Source organism: Eubalaena glacialis, chromosome 11, assembly GCF_028564815.1.
Source record: "Eubalaena glacialis isolate mEubGla1 chromosome 11, mEubGla1.1.hap2.+ XY, whole genome shotgun sequence".
Classification (NCBI taxonomy): Eukaryota; Metazoa; Chordata; class Mammalia; order Artiodactyla; family Balaenidae; genus Eubalaena; species Eubalaena glacialis.
In genome coordinates, this window is record NC_083726.1 from 62,834,299 (window position 1) to 62,855,043 (window position 20,745).

The 20,745-nt window shown below is 50.1% G+C and overlaps 1 protein-coding gene across 1 annotated transcript; it reads left to right on the plus strand.

Annotated features, from left to right (window-relative positions):
* Positions 1 to 244: 244 nt before the first annotated feature.
* LOC133101681 (keratin, type II cytoskeletal 75-like) lies at positions 245 to 13,386 on the plus strand. Its single transcript, XM_061206655.1, is given in 16 exon segments — positions 245 to 335; positions 380 to 871; positions 1,520 to 1,626; positions 3,668 to 3,787; positions 4,120 to 4,261; positions 4,531 to 4,658; positions 4,660 to 4,686; positions 6,465 to 6,685; positions 8,589 to 8,649; positions 9,537 to 9,628; positions 9,845 to 10,030; positions 11,166 to 11,258; positions 11,850 to 12,074; positions 12,790 to 12,824; positions 13,117 to 13,199; positions 13,201 to 13,386. Coding segments are annotated over 16 exon segments (2,289 nt in total).
* Positions 13,387 to 20,745: the final 7,359 nt, after the last annotated feature.

Below are 20,745 nucleotides of genomic sequence, written 5' to 3' on the forward strand. Positions count from 1 at the left end.
AACCTTCCCTATAGGGTTGCTATGAGGGTTGAGTGGGGAGAGGTCTGTAAAATGCTCATTACAGAGCCTGCTGCCTGGCCAGCGCCCCATGACTTGCTTTTCTGCTGCTATTACAACCCCTCAGCTAACACGGCGCTTCTGCTCTTCAGTGGGTAAAGCCCTTTACTGTAATTAACTCACCTCCCATTCGCTCTACTCAATAGGCAGAGGCGATGTGTATCAGCTCTGTTTCATAACTGGCTAAATGGAGGCCCAGAGGAGTCTGGAGCCTGGGGCCAGGGCCTCCTGCTTCTGGCCAGTGTGCTTCCTGGGTGTCCGCTCTGATGGCCTCCTGGGTGGGAGGGTCTGGGCACTTTGAGGAGGCTGCCCTGTCCCTCAGGGCCCTCTGCTTCCTGGCTGAGCCAAGTTCAAAGCTACAGCTGCCAGGCCCAAGACCTTCCTTCCCGAGTTCCAGATGCCACGGGGCTGGCCCCTTGTCAGGGAGACCCGGCTCAGAGCACACCTGGTGTGGAGGAGCACCTCCTCACAGAACAGCGTTCCCTCGGACTGCAGACCCCAGGGCAGACTCTGCGCAGGACACCAGAGCTGAGCCCTCCACCCTGCCCTCCCTGCAATGCCTCCCGGCCCAGGGTCCCCCATCCTGATGCAGCCCCACAAGCTTCTCCCTCTTCAGCCCTTTCCCACCTGCTGTCCCCGCCCAGCATCACGTGCCAGCTGCTGTGCCATGTGTTGCCAAGCCTGTCCTTAGCCTTGAGTACCCGCATTGGAGTGCCCTGGTCCCCAGAGAAGCTGAGGTTGCCTGTGGGCAGGAGCAATTGCTCCTCTGTCTCCCTAGTTCCCCCAGTGAGGGCCCAGCTTCCCCAGAGCAGAGGTGGCCTTGTTTATGGTGCTGGCCTGGGAGACACAGCCATGGCATGGAGAGGAGGGGGTGTAGGGCCCCGTGTCTCTCCTGAGACCCCCGTGCCCTCATCTCCCAGAAAAGCCCATCTGGGCTACTTCCAGTGGTGACGACTCCCTGGACAGCAGCACTCTGTTTCTCTCCCTAAGAGGCAGCAGAGGAGAGAAGCTGGGCTTTTATAGTCTTCGGGTGTGGGGATTAGCAGGGGTATTGGCCAGGAAGGAGGGATTTGGGATAGGCCCTCGTTAGTTCCAAACGTTTAAAATGCAAAGTGACTTCTCAGCATATTCAGATGGGGCCAGGGCATCGGCAGCTGCCACAGGGTGGAAACCAGCTCCTTGTTCTGAAGTGTTTCCCTTTAATAGCATGCACTGAAAAAGAACGGCAAGTGGGGGCAGGAGGACAGGGCAGGGCATTTCCTCACTGGTTCCCAGGGTCTATTTTGGTGAAGGCATCAGCCACGCTTGGAAGCAAAAGCACTATTTGGATTTTGGAGTCAGGATCAACTTCACGTGTCGGCAACCAGTGCGGCTTTATGTGCTGTGTTGTTAAAGTCCCCCTTTCCCAACCGCAGCCACAAAGCCACCCTCTGTCCACTTTCCCCATGCGGACTATCCTCAGCTTCATTGATGTCAGTGGGCCGAGGCGGCGACAGCAGTGACACTGGGGCACTGCCTGCTGCTGCCCAGTCCTCCCGCCCCCACCCCTCCTTTGAACGCCGGGCTTCAGTAGGTCCGGCGGGCACTCCCGGCTCAGGTGTGCCGCCCTCCTTGTGCAGAGGAGGGAGATGAGCAGCAAAGAGAAGACTCCAGTAGTGGCTGAGTCAGGATAGGACCTGGGCTGCCTAACTCTCAGTCTGTGCCCCTATTTGGACCCAGTTGCTATATCTTGGTTTCTCAGATTAGCGAGATGCTTTGGGCAAGAGTCAGGGCCATGGGAGAATGAGACAGGCAACGAGGTTTTGAAGGCAAGGAGGGCAATGCCCATCTGTGACATAAAGGGGCTTCATGGGGAAGAAAGTGCTGAGCAGGGAACCACGATGAGGGTGTGTCGGCATGTGTGTGTGTGTGCACGCGTGTGTGTGGTTTTGTGAGTATGTATACATGTATGTGTGGTTACTGTGAATGCATGGTACATGTGTTGTGTTTTGCTCCTGTGTGTTTGTGTGTGTGTGTGTGTGTGTGTCTAGAAAGTCTGATAGTTCGAGGACCCTGAATTCTGGGGCAGGGAGACCTGGATCAGGCAGAACCTCCACTTGTCCACACTTTGCTAACCCGCTTGACTTGAAGGTCTTTGTGACTTGTGTGCTTGAAGGGAACAGGAGCACAGTTTCTGGAACAGCTCCAAGGTTTGATGGGTCACTGGTTTAAACTGGCTCTATCCCCATTTAGCTGGTAGGGGAGCAATTTCCCTGAACTCCTGGTTGAAAGTGTAGGTGCCAAGCACCCAGAAGGTGAGGGGGTGAACAAAGGGGACGGGTGAGATAAACGAGGGAGGATTCTTGGAGGAGCAGGTATCTGAGGACATGGGAGGTCAAATTGGAAGAGGAAAAGGCAGGCTCATTTACAAGGGGGATGGGCTCTGTAAAGACTCATTTTCCAGAGAGTGCCTGTGGGTTTGCTGTCAGGATCAGAGTCATCAAGACTGGTCTTTGCTGATGAAGGGAAGTAGGACGCAAGTGTTGTAGAAGTGATTAAACATTCGTAACACACATGACAAGTGACATGACAGTTTGTTTTTCTCATAATTATCCTCTCAACAACCTTAAGAATAGCCATCATTCTTTTTCTTCTTCTTCTTTTTTTTTTTTAGAACCTTGATGGTGGTAAGAAAAGGGAAATTAGAAGATTAAATGGGGTTTCTGTAAAAATGATGGATTTTAGTCAAAATTATTTTTCTAGTGTGTCCTGGAAAAAGAATCAGAGATGAGAAGCAAGAATACAACAGGAAAAAAAAAAAAAAAAAAAGAATACAACAGGATAGTGGGAAATACTGATGATATGTTCACTGAATCAAAAGCTATCTGACACTTTTGTTTCTAATATGGAATAAAGAGCAATGCAAAGAATATTAGGAAAAAAATCTACTCCTAGATCATGATGTGGTTGGAAGTAATTAGCCCTATTGTATACGTCATGATGATAAACAAAAATATATTTTAGAAAAGTTATGATGGAGAGAACCTTCACTTGCCTATGGTCTGAGTCAAGTTAAATGGCCACTGCTCAGCTGCAGTTGGAGGTTATTTATAGCCGTCCTTCTAAAATGTTCCTGGGAAGGGACCCAAGCTTCCTAGATGGTGTAGGTGGTGTCTGTCCTACATCAAAGAGGAGAGATTAGAAATCCCGGATTCATTTCCCCAATGTGAGCTTGGAAGAGAAAGGCTGGTGGTCTCCCTGGACTGGACCAGGTGGTCTGCACCCTCTTCCTGCCTGGAATGGCCTTCCTCCAGCTTTCCCTTCCCCACATGCTCCCCTCCCTTTCTGCTCCTTGTCTCGAAGTCCTTGGCTATGGTCTGTACTTCCTCTCAGTCCACTGCACATCCCTCTCCTTCTCAGACTGAGCGGTCCCCCTGCCCGCCAGCTCTCCATCTCAGGCCCTTGTGGTCAAGAACGGATCCTCTTGTGTGATTCAGATGTGTACCTTCTCCTGCCTGGGTGGCCAGGGCCCCAGAGGGATGCTATACTTTCTCTCACTCTTGCATCTTCCATCTCCTCATCTGTCTTTCTTCTTCCCAGCCCTCCCCCTTCTTCTCCCTTCTCCCTACAGGTCCTCAATGGGGCTCTGCACCCATCCCATAACCTCCTGAGGCTTGATGCGTTGGCAGAGTGGCCATGGGGATGCAGGAGAGGTAGAGAAATGCTGACCTGTCACTCCCGGGATGGGAGTGTAAGTATCTCGGGGATTAGGGGCTGTGTCCAGCCTTGCAGGATGACCCCTCTCCCAACTGAAGCTTACTTCAGATGAGTAACTCTGGGAAGGCAAAACAATTTGGAAATCTGGGGTGATTACCAAGGTGTGTTTCGAGTTTTGGACTCGACTTCTTGCTGCCAGGCAAACCAAAGCTGATAATACCTCAGTTAGTTGGCTGGCACCATTAGCCAGCCAAGTTCCCCAGCCCTATATAAGAGCCACCCCTGGCCCAGAGCTTCAGAAGGTCTCTGAGTTTCCTCCTGCCTTATGGGTCCACCCTCCCTTCGGAATACTTTGCTGATCACCAGACCAGCTACAGCCAACAGTCCTGCAGGTCTTCCAGTGGGGGCCGCCACCAGGGCTTCAGCGGGCACTCAGCCGTGGTGGTAGGCCAGAGCCGGGTCACCTCCACCAAGTCCTCCTCGGCCTCCCGCTCGGGCAGGGGTGGTGGTGGGCCTGCCGCCTGTGCCGTGATGGGAGGGGGCTTCGGCAGCAGGAGTCTCTAGCATCTCGGGGGAACAAGAAGACCTCCATCAGCACGGCTGGAGGCTGCACCCGGGCTGGAGGGTTTGGGAGCACCAGTGGGAATGTTTAGGGGGCAGTGGTTTTGGAGGTAGATAGGGATAGGTGGGGGCTTTGGTGGAAGAGCTTTGGAGGAGAAGCTGGAGGCTTGGGTGGCTTTGGTGGCCCTGGTGGCTTTGGTGGTCCTGGTGGTCCAGGTGGCTTCCCTGGGGGAATCCAGGAAGTGACTGTCAACCAGAGCCTCCTGCAGCCCCTCAATGTGAAGACTGACCCCCAGATTGGGCAAGTAAAGGCCCAGGAGCGAGAGCAGATCAAGACCCTCAACAAACAAGTTTGCCTCCTTCATCGACAAGGTGAGCCCAACTCGGGACAGCTGGACAGTGAGAAAATCTTACCTAACTGGGTTGGTCTCTTTTTCCTCTTCTCCTTTTGCATCTGAGGAAAGACTTGCGGGTTCATCCTTTACCTCCAGCCCTCTGGGGTAGATGATGAAAAGATCTCAGTCCCTTACTGGATGGAGATACTGTCCCCTCCATATGCCCCATCACTGCAGCTCACCAGAGGCACTGCGGGATTGTTGCCATCATGAGTGTCCCCTGACTGCTGCCCTCTGTACCCAAAACAGAATTCCCCTTCTCTATTGCAGGAGAGTTGTGAGCTGCTCCTTTTTGAAAGCGAGGCCAGCTCTGCCAAAGCCGGATATTTACCTGAAGGATGACTTAATCTGCCATCAACCTAAGGAGAGGATATTACCCGAGGGATGAGTTAATCTGCCATCAACCTAAGGAGAGGGGTGCAGAGAGTTTTGGGGGGTGGGATGGGGTAAGGGTGAGGGGTACCTCCTCCTGGGTGGGTCTCGCAGCAAGACTTCAGTGGGAAGAGGTGTGAAAGTTGAGGCCACTGACATTTGTATACATGTGTCCATGTGTGGGTAAGGCTGAAGCAATGTTTTAGAGGGATTTCTGTGCTCTAGATACTCCATGCAGGGGACACTATGACAATTTTAGTGGTGACTAGAGGGTATTCAGGCTTGGTCAGCTGCTAACTGAGGGTTTCAGCAGTACTGTTGTGTACGATGTGAGGAGATCTCTTTGTGACTGTGGGATAGTACCAGGTCTTAAAGAAAGGGTTTGTAGGGACTCTTTGGCGGGGTGGTCCCCTCACCATACATAGGAATCTTGGGCAAAACTGAAGGCGAAGTTGATCTTAATGTTGGAATATCAGACTTTGTAGAGGTGAAGCTCTTCAAAGTCTAGTGATCTGCTAGTTCCCAGCAGACACCTGGGTGTCCAGATAAATTATTCACAGAAAGGTAGAAATTGATGTGAAAATGCCGCTCTCCACAGAAGGTGGGTTTCACTACCCAAGGCCTTCTCAGCAGCAGCTCTCATCATCCTTAAAGGGGGTCCCAGGTTTTGGCAAGCATAAGGCCTGGCACATGCTTGGTGCCATGCAAACGTTTGTTGAATGGCCAATTGATTGATGTTTACTCCACCTGTTTATACAGTTGGCCTTGAGCTTCTGTACAGAAATGTTTTGTAGGAAATGAAAGTTTGAGACATCTTTAGCCAGTGGCTCAATTTAAATGCAACTGAGACTTACATTTAACCAGGCTTGGCAGTGGTGGCTGACCCTACCTAGAGGCATCTGGACCCTTGTTCCTGGGACTAGGACTGCTCAAGAGCAATTTCTCTATGGTTTTCTCTATTTCCCACCTTAGTGCAGGGCACCCAGATGTACTGTAAACCTCTTCCTGGAGACTACGTCTGCTGTAGGCTGTCAGATCTCCTGCTATTTGTCGAGTACTAAATGATTGAGGAATGTGAATGAATGAAGGAATGATACAGTGGGAAGATCATCCAGTCTAGGTATCAGGAAACCTTAGTTCTGTTTTCTTACTAACTTGCCGTGCGACCTTGGTTATTCTGGGCTTCAGTTTCCTTATCTGCACAGTAGGGCTCTTCCTCCCTTGCATGACACCGATGCTGCTATCCACACGGGGTTAGCACTGAACTATTGCAGCATACAAAATGCAGCCCCGCAGGAGAGATGGGGAGACCCCTGGGAAGTCATCCAAGATTGGAGCTGGCTGCAGACAGCTCCCTGATGCTCTTTTCTTATTGGGTGGCAGGTGCGTTTCCTGGAGCAGCAAAACAAGGTCCTGGAGACCAAGTGGAGCCTCCTGCAGGAGCAGGGCTCTGGCCCTAATACCGACAACTGCAACCCGGAGCCCTTTTTTGAGAACTACATCAGCAGCCTAGGGGCCTTTCTGGATGGGCTGCACGTTGAGAAGGACAAGCTGCATGAGGAGCTGAGGAGCGTGGAGGAGAGGGTGGAGGACTTCAAGAAGAGGTGCGGGGGCTTCCCTGGTGGCGCAGCGGTTGAGAATCTGCCTGCCAATGCAGGGGACACGGGTTCGGGCCCTGGTCTGGGAAGATCCCACATGCCGTGGGGCACCTGGGCCCGTGAGCCACAATTGCTGAGCCTGTGCGCCTGGAGCCTGTGCTCCGCAACAAGAGAGGCCGCGATAGTAAGAGGCCCGCGCACCGCGATGAAGAGTGGCCCCCGCTCGCCACAACTAGAGAAAGCCCTCGCACAAAAACGAAGACCCAACACAGCCATAAATAAATAAATTAATTAATTAAAAAAAAAAAAAAAGAAGAGGTGCGTTCCGCCCAGTCCTGTGGGGGGTTGTGGGGAGGGTGGGCTGGAAGGTGGGAGGGGGCAGCTCTGTCCCAGCTGGCTGCAAGCTGGTGGGAACTTACCCCCACCTTCTCCAACTTTCAATATCCCAGTCTTTAAAATAGTGGCTCATGGTTTGTTTAGGGGGCAGAAACCCTCTCGGGAATTTAATGAAAAGGTATATACATGTAAGTTTGGGAGGGGGTGTTCCAAGACACACTGAAGTTCATTCACAAACCATGTAGACTCAGAGAACACCCTCTATCTTCCCTGGACTAGATCATCTCCAAGTTCCCCTCCAAATATGAGTTTTATTTCTCTTGTCAGTAGACTTCTAAATGAGAAGCAACTTACTTTATAGTTAAGAGTACAGTCTTTGGGGTCCAAGTGCCTTGGTCAAGGTCTACTGTGCCACTTATCAGTTCTGTGATCTTGAACTAATTCCTTAGCTTCTCTGAGCCTCAGTCTCCTCATCTGTAAAATGGATACAGTGATAGTATTTACTCTATTGATTGTAGGGAGGATTGAATGAGTTAATACAAACATCATTCACAGAACAAGACCTGGCACATTCTTTTTTTTTTTTTTAACATCTTTATTGGAGTATAATTGCTTTACAATGGTGTGTTAGTTTCTGCTTTATAACAAAGTGAATCAGTTATACATATACATATGTTCCCATATCGCTTCCCTCTTGCATCTCCCTCTCCCACCCTCCCTATCCCACCCCTCTAGGTGGTCACAAAGCACAGAGCTGATCTCCCTGTGCTATGCAGCTGCTTCCCACTAGCTATCTATTTTTCGTTTGGTAGTGTATATATGTCCATGCCACTCTCTCACTTTGTCACATCTTACCCTTCCCCCTCCCCATATCCTCAAGTCCATTCTCTAGTAAGTCTGTGTCTTTATTCCCGTCTTACCACTAGGTTCTTCATGACCTTTTTTTTCCCCCTTAGATTCCGTATATGTGTGTTAGCATACTGTATTTGTTTTTCTCTTTCTGACTTACTTCGCTCTGTATGACAGACTCTAACTCCATCCACCTCAGTACAAATAACTCAATTTCGTTTCTTTTTATGGCTGAGTAATATTCCATTGTATATAACCTGGCACATTCTTAGTGACCATTCTTGGCTTTCATTAATTCAAGAAGTATCTGGGAGTGCCCTGGTGGTCTAGTGGCTAGGATTCAGCTCTTTCACTGCCATGGCCCAGGTTCAATCCCTGGTTGGGGAACTGAGATCCCACAAGCTGCGTGGAGCAGCCAAAAAAAAAAAATATCCCCTGATTAAAAAAAAAAAGAAGTATCTATTGAGAGCCCATGGGGCTACTGTACTTGCTGTACATAGAGTTGACCCCAGGCCCTTCACCCCCGAGGGCACATAGGGCTCAGTGAAGCCTGTAGAAAAACCAGGTCTCACCTGAACCTGGAAGGTGGTGCATCACAAGGACACAGGCCTCGAACTAAACGGCAGGACAAGAAGCCCTGAGTCCTCGTTACTCATGGGAAGAGCTCTGGGGCCATGGTGACCTCCTGGGGAAAGTGGGCTAGAAAGTGATTCTTTTCTCACAGATACAAAGAGGATATCAACAAGCGCACAGTGGCAGAGAACGACTTCGTTGTCTTGAAGAAGGTGAAGGGTCCTTCCCCCACCTCCCACCCCAGAGCCCAGCTGAACAGAGTGTTGAGAGGCTGAGGGGAGGTGAAGTCCAGTCCTCCTACTTTGAGGGTCTCCTTCAGGCCACGTGGGTGAGGGAGGGTCAGGGAGGGAGCCCCCCACTAGCAGGCCGGGAGGGTTCAGGCCTGGTACTTCAGGGACCGGCAGCTCCCCTCCCAGGAGGACGGTCTGAAGGGTTCACCAGCCTTTGCCATGTGGCTCCCTGATGGGCATGTGAGTTATGAATCGCATTAGGCCTTGAGTTGTGAATAGAAAGTGGATGAAGAGAAGGAATAGTTTTTTTTTTTTCTGGAGTATATTCCCAGGAGCAATCTTTTAAAAAAAAATTTTATTGGAGTCTAATTGATTTACAATATTGTGTTAGTTTCAGGTGTACAGCAAAGTGAACCAGTTATACATATACATATACCCACTCTTTTTAAGATTCTTTCCCCATATAGGCCATTACAGAGTACTGAATAGAGTTCCCTGTGCTATACAGTAGTTCCTTGTTAGTCATCTATTTTATATATAGTAGTGTGTACCCAGGAGCAATTTAAAGAGAGCCTTTGAGTGCTGTAAATTTAGATTCTCCCCCACACCCTCCTTACAAATTCTCCTCACCTGGTCTATAATGACCCTGGCCCCAGCCCACCCTCGTAGCCTCTTTTGCTATTTTCCGAGAGGTGTTCTCCAGCCCAGCCTGCAAGATAGCCTATTTGGTAACGTTAGGCCAGGTCTGCCTGTGTCCGGACGGGTGTCTCATTTCCCCTGAGCGGGAGCTCCCATGGGGCCGGCCCCTGTGCCCCCTTCCTCCTGCTCCTTCCACAGGTTAGAGGGGACCATATTGAATTCTCTCCCAGGACACTGATGCTGCCTACATGACCAAAGTGGAACTGGAGGCCAAGGTGGACAGTGTGACAGATGAGATCAACTTCCCAAAGGCCTTCTACGATGCCCTAAGTCTGCTCTGCATCCCCAAGCCTTGTGACCCACCTGCCTCCCGTCTCCTAGAGAAAGATGTTCACCAGTAGGAGTTTGAGTCCTATCTGTCCTTCTGACAAAACTGATACCTTCCCACTTGTCCCTCAGTCAGTCCAGAGCCCTCCCTCCCGAGCTGGTGGCTCTTGTCCTCTGGGGAGCTCAGGAGGGGATGTGTCTGTCTGGCTCTGCAGGAGCTGTCCCAGATGCAGTCAGACACACGTGACACCTCCGTAGTTCTCTCCATGGCCAACAACTGCTGCCTGGACCTGGACAGCATCATGGCCGAGGTCCACTCCCAGTACGAGGCCATCGCCCAGAGGAGCAAGGCCGAGGCCGAGGCCCTGTACCAGACCAAGATGGGTGACACCATCATGTAGCCTTGGAAAATCTTGTCTCCCCCATCAACCTAGCTGGACAGGCCACCCAGGAGGGCAGAGCCTGCCCCAGAGTCATTCTTCTCTGCATCTCCAGTATGGGAGCTCCTCCCCTTCCCACTGGGCTGGTCTTGCTAACAGACATCTGCCTTCCTAGTCAGAAAGCTCTGACTTTGCTCTAACGTGGTGCTTCTCCACTGGATGGGAAGGTATGCTTTTCCCCCAGGAGACATTTGGCAATGTGTGCAGACAGTTTTTGTCATCACACCTAGGGGTGGGGGTGGGGTGCTACTGGAGTCTAGTGGGTAGAGGCCAAGGATGCTGCTGAACATCCTATAATGCATGAGACACCCCCTTCCACCAAACAAAAAAGTATTCTGTCTGAAATGTCAGTAGTGCCAAGGTTGAGAAATCCTTAACCTAAATCCCTCTGGTTGCATTTCCTTTATTGTTGGAGACACTTCCATTTCTCTTGCACCAAACTGGGCCCTGTCTTGTGTGATTCTGATCTGATCACACTGAGGGGTTGAAGCCAGTGTCTGGAAGGAAGTGGGGGGAAGGAGAGGGAGACTGAGCAAAGTTAGAGGACAGACACAAGGAATTCTGTACACCTTCCTTCCATCCCCAAATCTGAATGGGCACTAGCTAGCCCTTAAACATCATCAGACTGTTCTGGCTTTTCTGCCCAAGGAAGTATAGCCTGCTGGGTAAGAGACGGCTCCAGCATCTGAAATGTTTGCATTCATGCTCCATCCCTCTCACTCCACAGCTGGGTGAGTTTAGTCATGGTACTCAAGCAATCTGTGCCTCAGTTTTCCCATGTGTAAGATGGGGATAATAATGCCTTTCTCGCCAGGGAGTTGTGAGTTTCGATGAGGTAAAGCACGGGGCTTGGGGCAAAGTGGATGCTCAAAAAAACAGCAGTGATTGTACTGGAAGACGTCTCCCTGATGCAGGGGACAGAGCACCTGCTTCCTCCAGCTGGGTGACCTCGCACAGGCCACACGTCTGTTTTAGTTTTCCTGTTTGTGACACGAAGGGGTTGGATTAGGGGATCTGCCAGGCCCCGCTGGCTTTCTGAACGTGTGACTCTTTTCCAACACAGTTGGGTGAGCTGTAGACCACGGCCAGCAGGCTTGGGGATGACCTGAAGAGCGCCAAGAGTGAGATCTCAGAGCTCCACAGAATGATCCAAAGGCTGAGGGCTGAGAGCGAGAGTGTCAAGAAGCAGGTGGGAAGGAGGAGGAGGAGCACCCACCCGAGAGTGCGGGCTGATGCTTGCACTGTAAAATCGGGGCTCAGCACTCATGCCCCAGCCTCACGCACACTAAGATTGAAGGGGCGTGGTTCTGGGCTATGGTATGTGGACCCAGGTCCTGCCTGCTTGGAGACTGGAGGCTGATGTGGGCCAGAAATAACTGAGTTCAGACACGATTAGGGAGGTCGGGGAAAGAAACTGATTGTGTGAAGACCAAATTGGGAGAATAACCAAGGCAGCTCACATCTAAATGGGTTAGGGCAGAGAGACAATTTCTCGGATAATTCAGGAAGACTTCCTGGAGGAGGAGGGTTTTCAGAAGATAGTCTCAGAGAGGAGAGAGAGGTATAGGAGGAGTCTGACTCTCCTGATCTGGGCTAGATCCTTGAGGCCAGATGCTGCTAATCCCGCTTAATGCACTAGGATCTCGATTGAGGCCCAGGCTTTACCCTCTTGGGCTGAAGTTTCCAACATGGGTGATCCATGTGGAAGCACCAAGCACACAGGCAGGCCCTCAATGAATCCACTTGAACCTAAACTGGACTCCCAGTCCCTCACACCCAAAATGCCAACTTGCAGACGGCCATCATTGATGCAGAGCAATGTGGGGAAGTGGGCCTCAAGGACACAAATGCCAAGCTTCAGGACCTCAAGGCTGCACTGCAGCAGGCCAAGGAGGACCTGGCACGGCTGCTGAAGGAGTACCAGGAGTTGATGAATGTCAAGCTGGCCCTGGACATTGAGATTGCCACCTACCGGACCCTCCTGGAGGGTGAGGAGTGCAGGTTAGTTTGGAGTCCCTCTGGTTCCCAGGAGGCCCGGAGGCCTGGTGGCTTTCTCGCCTGAGCCTGCTGCCAGGTACTGTGTGTGGGCATGCACGCATTGCTGGAGGTGGCAGTAGCCCTCCGCAGGCCCAGCCCCCTCCTTTTAAGGGCTTCGAGATGCTGCCAATCCTCCAGGAGAACTGTGCTTTCTGTGCAATAGTGACGCCACCAGAAACTGACTTTGGATAGATTTCCCCATCCTTTATGTCTCATGTTTTAGCTGTAAAACACATGTCTGCAAAGAGGAGGACTCATAGGCATAAATACTATTTCTAGGTTATTTCTTTATTATTGCCTTAACTGTAGGTTTCTGAAGAGTGCGTTCCTGTAGGCTGGTACTTGGTTATAGGGCTCTGGCCCTTGTCAGTTCAAATACTATTTATTATATAGGCTCCTGAGGAGTGGGGAGAGGATGGGTAGGCATAAGAACAACCCTCTCCTCTGCTCCTCTCTGGTGAATGTTAGTGGGAAGGGTAACGATTTAAGTCCAACCTTACCCAACAGAAAGAGAAATGCGTGTCATGGCCTTTTGAGCACCTATTTCTCATTTTCAGCATCAATCAGGAGGGAGTTGGCGGGCCAAGGCTTTCGTTGCTGTTGACCTAAGCAAGGTGCATTTAGGGAAAGGAGGCTCTGGCACAGACCACTAACACTGAGGTCTGGTCTTCCCCAGCAGGATGTCTGGGGAGTGCCAGAGTTCTGTGAGCATTGGTGAGTACGGGCTTCCTTCTCTGGAAAGGGGCTGGATGCCGTGGGATAATGTTTCTCAAACCGTGGCGACCGTGGGCCAGAGCTGGTGGGAGATCATCCTATCTGCAGGCTGGGAAGAGCTGTAGGGTAGTGGCTGGGGAGGCCAACCTCCCCTGCCCCTCTTGAGGCCTGCCCTCTGCCCCCTCCGCAAAATTTCAGTGGGCGGTACCCAGGGAAGACAGGTGGGCAGAGGGGAGCAGCTCCCGGACCGTGGGCGGGCTGGACCGACGTCCCAGAAGCTAGCTGACCCCAGAGATGGTCCCCAACACCAGCAGCAGCGGCGGTGGCGGCAGCGGAGCCCTGGGAGGAGGAGTTGGCGGTCGCGGAGGGCTGAGTATCTGGGGGTCTGGGTAGCGAGGGCGGGCGCCTGGGCTCAGGCAGGGGTTCCGGCGGGAGCTCCGCTGTGCGCCGGGGCTTCTCCATTTCCGGGGGCTCCCGCGCCGTCAGCGGGGGTGGCAGCAGCAGCTCGGTCCGGGTCACACAGAGCTCCTTCCAGAGCCAGCGGTCCCACCACAAATTCTGAATGGGGTGCCCGAGGTGTCCCGGACCCACCAGACTCCTTCACACCCCAGCTCTGCACGCCCTTTCACACCCCCGGGGGACCCTTTCCCAATGCAGCTTCTGACCTGCGCCCCGGAGCCCCACCCGCCCAGACGGCTGGCATCGCAGCTCAAAATTTGCTGGGAAGGACGATCTGGCTGAAAAACCATCTACTCCCATTGATAAGGCCGAGCCGCGGGGCAGTGCCCAGGAGCTGGGCCTTGTCACCGCCCTCGCCCCTCAGGGGGCCCCACGCCAGCCACATGTTCCACTGCCTTATGGAAAGCCCCAGCCAGCCCTGTGCACACCCGGCTCCCAAGCCTTGTAGCCAAGCCCCGGCCGCCGCCCCCCTCTCCCTGCCAATCTCCTGCTGATGCTTTGATTTCTCTTGAGCAGTGCTTGACCCTTTCTTGGCACTAAGATAAGAATTCTCTGTTCTGTATCTTCAGTAAACTGCATTGTTTCACACATAGTGGTAGACTTTTCCTTCCGGATTCCAAGGTCATTGGGTCTGATCTCCACGGTCAGTGGCTCACGGCAGTCCCTTTTGCGCACAGAGCTCTGGCCTGAGCCTGAAGGGAGACCCTAGGGAGGGAGTTCGGAGAGTTCTCAAGGGGGAGGGGCTGGCCCTTTAATCCACTGAACACTATGCATGACACAGATCAACTCCCTTCATTGATCAGATTTTCAATTCATGAAAGTTTCATTACACATAAAAAATATTGTAGGTTAGATTTCCTTGCTTTCGAATAATTCCAAACATGTCTGAAATTGTCCAGTAATCACAGCTAATCATAATCAAATGAGTTGCTGATAGTCAAATATTTTCAAAAGCAATTATAAAAATTTGAATATTTTATAACACAAAATTGTATATGCCGAGGGTGTATTTAAACATGTTTGCTATGATGCGGAGTGGAGCCTTCAAATATGAAGATTTAGGATAGCTGACAAAGAACTTGAATGGCCCTGTGACGGTTCACCACCGACCCCTACCCCAGACACAGCACAGAATCAAGGCAGATCCAGGAGGACTTGGGTAGAACTTGGGTTCAGTGCAGGGCCCAGGAGGCCCCTCTCAAACCAGGGACATGCCCGTGGACAAACTTGAGTACATACGTGAGTACCTTCTCTTTAAAGTGTGGTCCTCATTAGTGTAAAAGACTGACAAAAGAATGTCAGATAAACAGAAAGAGAGGACACGCCTTCTGGCGATCCCAGAAACTCTTAGCTAAGTAAGCACATGGCTGCCAAATGCTCACTGCCTAGAAAAACACAACATACAACTGCAGCTTCGACAGAGAATGTTCTAGCTCTAGAGTGAAAAGCTTACCTGGAATAGCCTGATGCAGAGAGAGGGAAGCCTGGCGACTGCCCACTGCAGCCTGTGCTCGAAGGGGCTGTAGCCTCACCTCTCAAAAGCAAACACATAGGTAGGTTTATTCCTAGATATTTTATTCTTTTTGTTGCAATGGTAAATTGGAGTGTTTTCTTAATTTCACTTTCAGATTTTTCATCATTAGTGTATAGGAATGCAAGAGATTTCTGTGCATTAATTTTGTATTCTGCTACTTTACCAAATTCATTGATTAGCTCTAGTAGTTTTCTGGTAGCATCTGTACCAAAATGTTCATTGCAGCTCTATTTACAATAGCCAGGACATGGAAGCAACTGAAGTGTCCATCAACAGATGAATGGATAAAGAAGATGTGGCACATATATACAATGGAATATTACTCAGTCATAAAAAGGAACGAAACTGAGTTATTTGTAGTGAGATGGATGGAGCTAGAGACTGTCATACAGAGTGAAGTAAGTCAGAAAGAGAAAAACAAATACCATATGCTAACACATATATATGGAATCTAAAAAAAAAAAAAAAAGGTCATGAAGAACCTAGGGGCAAGACGGGAATAAAGATGCAGACCTACTAGAGAATGGACTTGAGGATACGAGGAGGGGGAAGGGTAAGCTGGGACAAAGTGAGAGAGTGGCATGGACATATATACACTACCAAACGTAAAATAGATAGCTAGTGGGAAGCAGCCGCATAGCACAGGGAGAGGTGCTTTATGACCACCTAGAGGGGTGGGACAGGGAGAGTGGGAGGGAGGGAGATTCAAGAGGGAAGAGATATGGGAACATATGTATACGTATAACTGACTCACTTTGTTATAAAGCAGAAACTAACACACCATTGTAAAGCAATTATACTCCAATAAAGATGTTTAAAAAAAAAAAAAGCAAACCCATTATTAGTTACACATCCCCCTGGCGGTGATTGCAGTGTGGAGAGACCCGCCTTTAGACTAACGACAGAAGAGATGCTTTTGGCTTGTTTCAAACAGATCGAAAACTTGCCTTGTTCCTTTAAGTACATCATTAAAGAAAAGCTTTCCTGCATCTTTTGTATGCTTAACAATGTATCACAGGCCCATGTTTTTCTGCTTGCAGTGACTTTCCCATTTGTTAAGGGAAGCTGGATGGAAAATACAACTCGGTTAACAGAAATGTGCATGTATTGTGCAGCACTATAATAATTGCTAAAACTGATGCTCTCTTATTTGCCTGGCACTCTGCTAACAGCTCTTAAAGAATTAACTCATTTAATTTTCACAGAGGTAGCCAGCGTTCTTCGTTCCACTTTACAAATGAGGAAACGGCGGCAAGAAAGATTAATGAACTTATTTAGAGTCATATAATACAAACTCCAGCAGCCAAACTCCAAAGCCTCCCTAAACCACCTCATGAAGCAGGAAGTAATGTAGTGCAGTGGGAAGACTCAGTCTTTGGAATCAGGCTGCCCGGTGTGGTCCCAGCTTACCACTTACAAGCTGTGTAACTGCGGGCAAGCTGCCTGACACCCACGCCCCCCAGCAGTAAAATGACGTTCATTGTGTGAGTTGAGTGATGCCATCTGTTTAACTCCTGGCACGTTGTAAGAGCCCCAAAAAGGGCCATTGCTATTTGTGGCCAACATTTCTGGAAGCCACTCATTCTTAAAGGAGGGAATAATAATCAATTGTTAATTCCTTGTGTTTGTACGGCACTCTGATCTCTCCCACCCTGGGCCAGATGAGACATGACCTGGGAATTCCCCACAGGTATCATATTTCCCCCATGGATTTGGGATTCTGGTCCTTACCCCCCCACTAACTAGCGCTGTGACCTTGAGTCTGTCTTGTCTCCCAGTTTGATCCAACACAAAGAGGCATCCTCTGCCCAGACAATCCCAGTTCCCTGCTGGAGCCTCTTTGTGTCTCTTGGAATTCAATCCAAGTCTAACCCGCAGCCTTATTTTCCTTCGGGTCCACGCCTGTGCAACTGCTCCCTTTGTCTCAGAGACTGGAGAGAGTTACCAGCTTTGACTTCCGGCATGTTGGGTGAAGTAATATGCCTGGAACAATATTATCTCTGGACCTCGGCCATGAGAATGTGCAAGGCTGCTCTGAGACCTTGTGAGGGCTTCTGGCCCAAGAGCACCTCTTAGATTTGATGAGAAAGAGAAACTGGTTCTTAGTTTCAGGGCGGGCCTTGGATTCTAGTCAAAAGGGTGTCAGATGTGGGGTTCTGGCTGGATTGGGGCCTGAGGAGGAGATAGAAGCCTTAGTTGTTGCCCCAAACACTCACTCTAACCCAGAATCAGGAGAAGGATTCACCAGAGGTGTTCCTGCATTCCTAGCACCATCTTCCCATCCCTGCAGGAGAGCCTGTTGGAGATTGGAGATGCAGCTCCCCATGGACCCATCTCTGCCAGGCTGCAGGAGCACAGATGCTGCTGGGAATTCCTCCTAGGCCTCTGGTTCTTTTTTGGATTGGGAGGGAGGATATTCAAACTCTAGTTCTAGCTGCTCCACCATCTTTCCCCTGTAACCTTGACCAAGTCCTTTCCTTTTTTTGGACCTATTTCCTTCTCGTAAAATGAAGGCACTGGGCTGATGGTCTCTATCACCTGTCCAGGTCTGGTACTCTGCAGGGAGAATAGTGGTCCGAGGGTGTGGGAAGCCCAGGCTAGGAGCTTCGAATTCATCCCAGGGGCCTCTCTCCCTGATCCCTGTTGCATCATTGCCTCCCTCTGGTGCTCAGGGGTCCCAAAGCTCCCATTTCAAGGAAGTTAAAGTCCCCCATACCTACACTAGGGCTGTAGCTCTCCCCTCCTCTCCAGGTGGGGGCTGGTAGTGAAAACTCCCTCTGTCCCTTTCTCTGCCCAAGGGGTCCTGCCTCTGTCCCCATGGCCTGCCATACTTCTGTGCTGCCCTCTGATATCCACCTCCGGACCTGGGAGATGCAGGGTCAGATGGGGAGCAGGTTTGCAGGGGCTGCGGCAGCCAGTCACACCAGCAACTTCTCTTGAACTCTGCCTCTCACTGCTGCCAGAGACTGTGATCTGGTGGCTGACAGCTGCCCTGGGCCTCACCCTCTTGGCAGCCCTGGGTTTCAGTACCTGGGAGACAGGCAGTGCCAGCTGGAACCCTCAACTGACTTCCTACTTTCCTTTCAAAGAGAGCACTGGTGGCAGGTGGGAAAAGATGTGGAGAAAAGGTGGGGGGCACCTCTCTCCAAAGACCCCACCTCTTCTACAAGCCATGTGGCTTCCGGAGTGGGAGTGCCTGTGTTCAAATCTCCATTTCACCACTTTCACGTGTGAGTTCTTGGACAAGCTACTTTCCTCTCCAGGTCTCCTCTTCCCCATCTGTAAAGTGAGGGTAAGAATAAGAATACCTTCCTTATAATGCTGGCTTGTAGATTTGATGCGATTATCCATGTTATAGACCTAGCACAGTGCATGGTCCATTGAAAGCCCTCGGTAAGAGGTTAACTATTAGTGTTATGATCATTATCATTCTTTTGTCCTCGGACTGAATGGAATCTCAAGATGCCTTTTGATTCATCCTCCTGCTTCCTCTAGGCCAGTGGCTCCCAAATTTGTCTTCCCATTAAAACCACCTGGGACTTTTAAAAAATTCCAGAGCCCAGACTACTCCCCTGCCCCCAGATGAGTGAAACCCCAGTCTCTAGGGATGGGCACATGCACCAGTGGGTTTTGAAGCTCCCCAGGTGATTCCAACGTGTGGCAAGTTTAGAAACCACTGCTCTGTGCCCTCTAACCCATTGAAGAGTTCTTCTTTAGGGACAGCAATTTGTCCTAGAAATCTCATCCACCATCTAATATTGATCCGAGGTTAAGCATCTCCTTTGGGACAAATAAGATTTCTCTTGCTTCATTTTAAGCCAATTTTCTCTTGTGTTGAGGGAGTAGAGAATAGCTATCAGCTTACCCCAAAGGCTCAGTTAGTAGTATTTGCTGGGCACCACCTTGCCCCAGCCCTTCAAGGGAATGACAGCAGCTCACCAGGGGCCATCCAGCTGTCAGGAGGTAGACTGGGGTGTTGGCACTGGTTGCTGGCAGCTAGTCACAGCCAGAGGCCAAAGAGATTTTCTGAATTCTGCTGTCTGGGGCTTCCTCTTTTATTTCATCACAATTGAATAAGTCCCCATATTCAGCATGGGAGTAAATATAAACCTGGCTGAGCTTCCTGTTTATTGAGTTGGCAGTTGAGACACACGTGAAGGGTTTAATTATGGACATTCTTCATAACAAGAGTTGAAAGTGAGTGATGCCAAAAGCATTGCAGAAGATGACAGGCCGGTTCACGTGCTCTAGAGCCTTCAGGGAAGTCTATGTGGAGGTGGCAGGGATGGGAACCCCACTTGTATGACTCTTTGGAGTTTCCACATTTGATCTCAGCTATTCATGAGAGTCACCCGTGAAGCTAATATGATTATCCTTATTTTACAGGCCAGGAAACTGAGGCTCAAAGAGCTATGTGTCCAAGTCATGGGGCCAGGAAGGGGCAGAGGCAGGATTTGAAGCCAGGTTTTGAGATGCCCAACCCAAGGATCTTTCCCACACCACTGGCGCTTCCTGACTGGGTCCCATCGTCCCTCCTCCATATACCCTCTGTTTTCTCTGCCTCGACCTGACTCAGACTCCTTGCCTTCAGGCCACTCTCTCACACTGGCCTGTACCAATCCCTGGCTCCACTTCCCTTCTCTTCCTCTGGCTCAACTGGTTTTCTCCTTGTGTCTCCTGGGCCTGGGGGCTGCGGCTTGGCTTCCCTCTCTTACCAAGAGCTCCCTGAGGGGGTTAGGGTCAGGACTAGGGCTCTGTAGACCTGAGTTGCCCAGACTAGGATGACAATTGTCCTGACTTGCCTGGGATCGTCCTGGTTTAAGCACTGAAAGTCCAGGCAAAATGGGACCATTGGTTAACCTACCAGGATCTGAGAGTAGCTATATCTATGTTTGTTTAGTGTATTATAGCGTTCTGTGCTTTTTCACATGCCTTATAGCATTGACTCCTTGAGAAACAGATACTCTGATTCCTTTAAGTATCTGAGGCTCTAGAGGAGGCGACTTGTCTAAGATCACAGACCAGTGGAAGCAGGGCTGGGAGCTGAAACCAGCTCTGCAACTGTAAATTTCAAGCTCACTCTCTTCTACCCCATAGTGTCTCCTGGAGACGGTCCACTAAACAATTGCCGAGCAGTTAGGAAGGCGTGGAGGCATGGAGGCTGCCCGCAGAGTCCCTCCCAGCCCTGGGATGCTTCTCACCGATGCTCCTCAGCACTTCTCTTGCTTTAGCTGTTGGCAGCGGGGATTTCAGCCACAATTTTTGCAAAAGTATTTACTTATTGCACACAAACAAAAGAGAAGGACGTTAGGAAAAAACCCACCTACAATCCTTAATAAATCAATTCACTTTCTATGTTACTTTTTAAGCCTGCCTTCTCTGCGTTCTTAATTTTTATGGGTTCATAGCACAGACACCATTGTGTATCTGGCTTCCTTCAATCAGCATTGTATCACAAGCATTTTCCAATGCTGCTACATGGTCTCCATAATGATAATTTTAAATAATTGTATCGAAGTGAGCAAGCCATCATTTAGCCATTTTTCTGAGTCTGGACGTTCAGGGTTTTTTCCCCCGATAGTATTTGTTGTTGTTATTATTATAAGTTTTGGATGAAAGTCACCATCTATTTGGTTCCAGTGGGCAAACACACATTTTTTCTTGGCTGACATTGATGCTTGTTGAATGAGCTTTGCCCATGCTTGCTGTCTGGGATAGTACTTCTCAGAACGTGGTCCACGGGTGCTTTGTTACTGGTTTGAAAGGAGATATATACAAAATATGAGAATAGTTGTTTAGAAACAATTAAAAAATATTTTTTCCTTTTAGCAATGGAACAGTTTTGGGTCTGTTTAATCTAAAAATTAAAAAAAACGAGGCTTGTATTTTGTATACCTTAAAAGAAATCTCCCTTTAAGGGTAATTCGT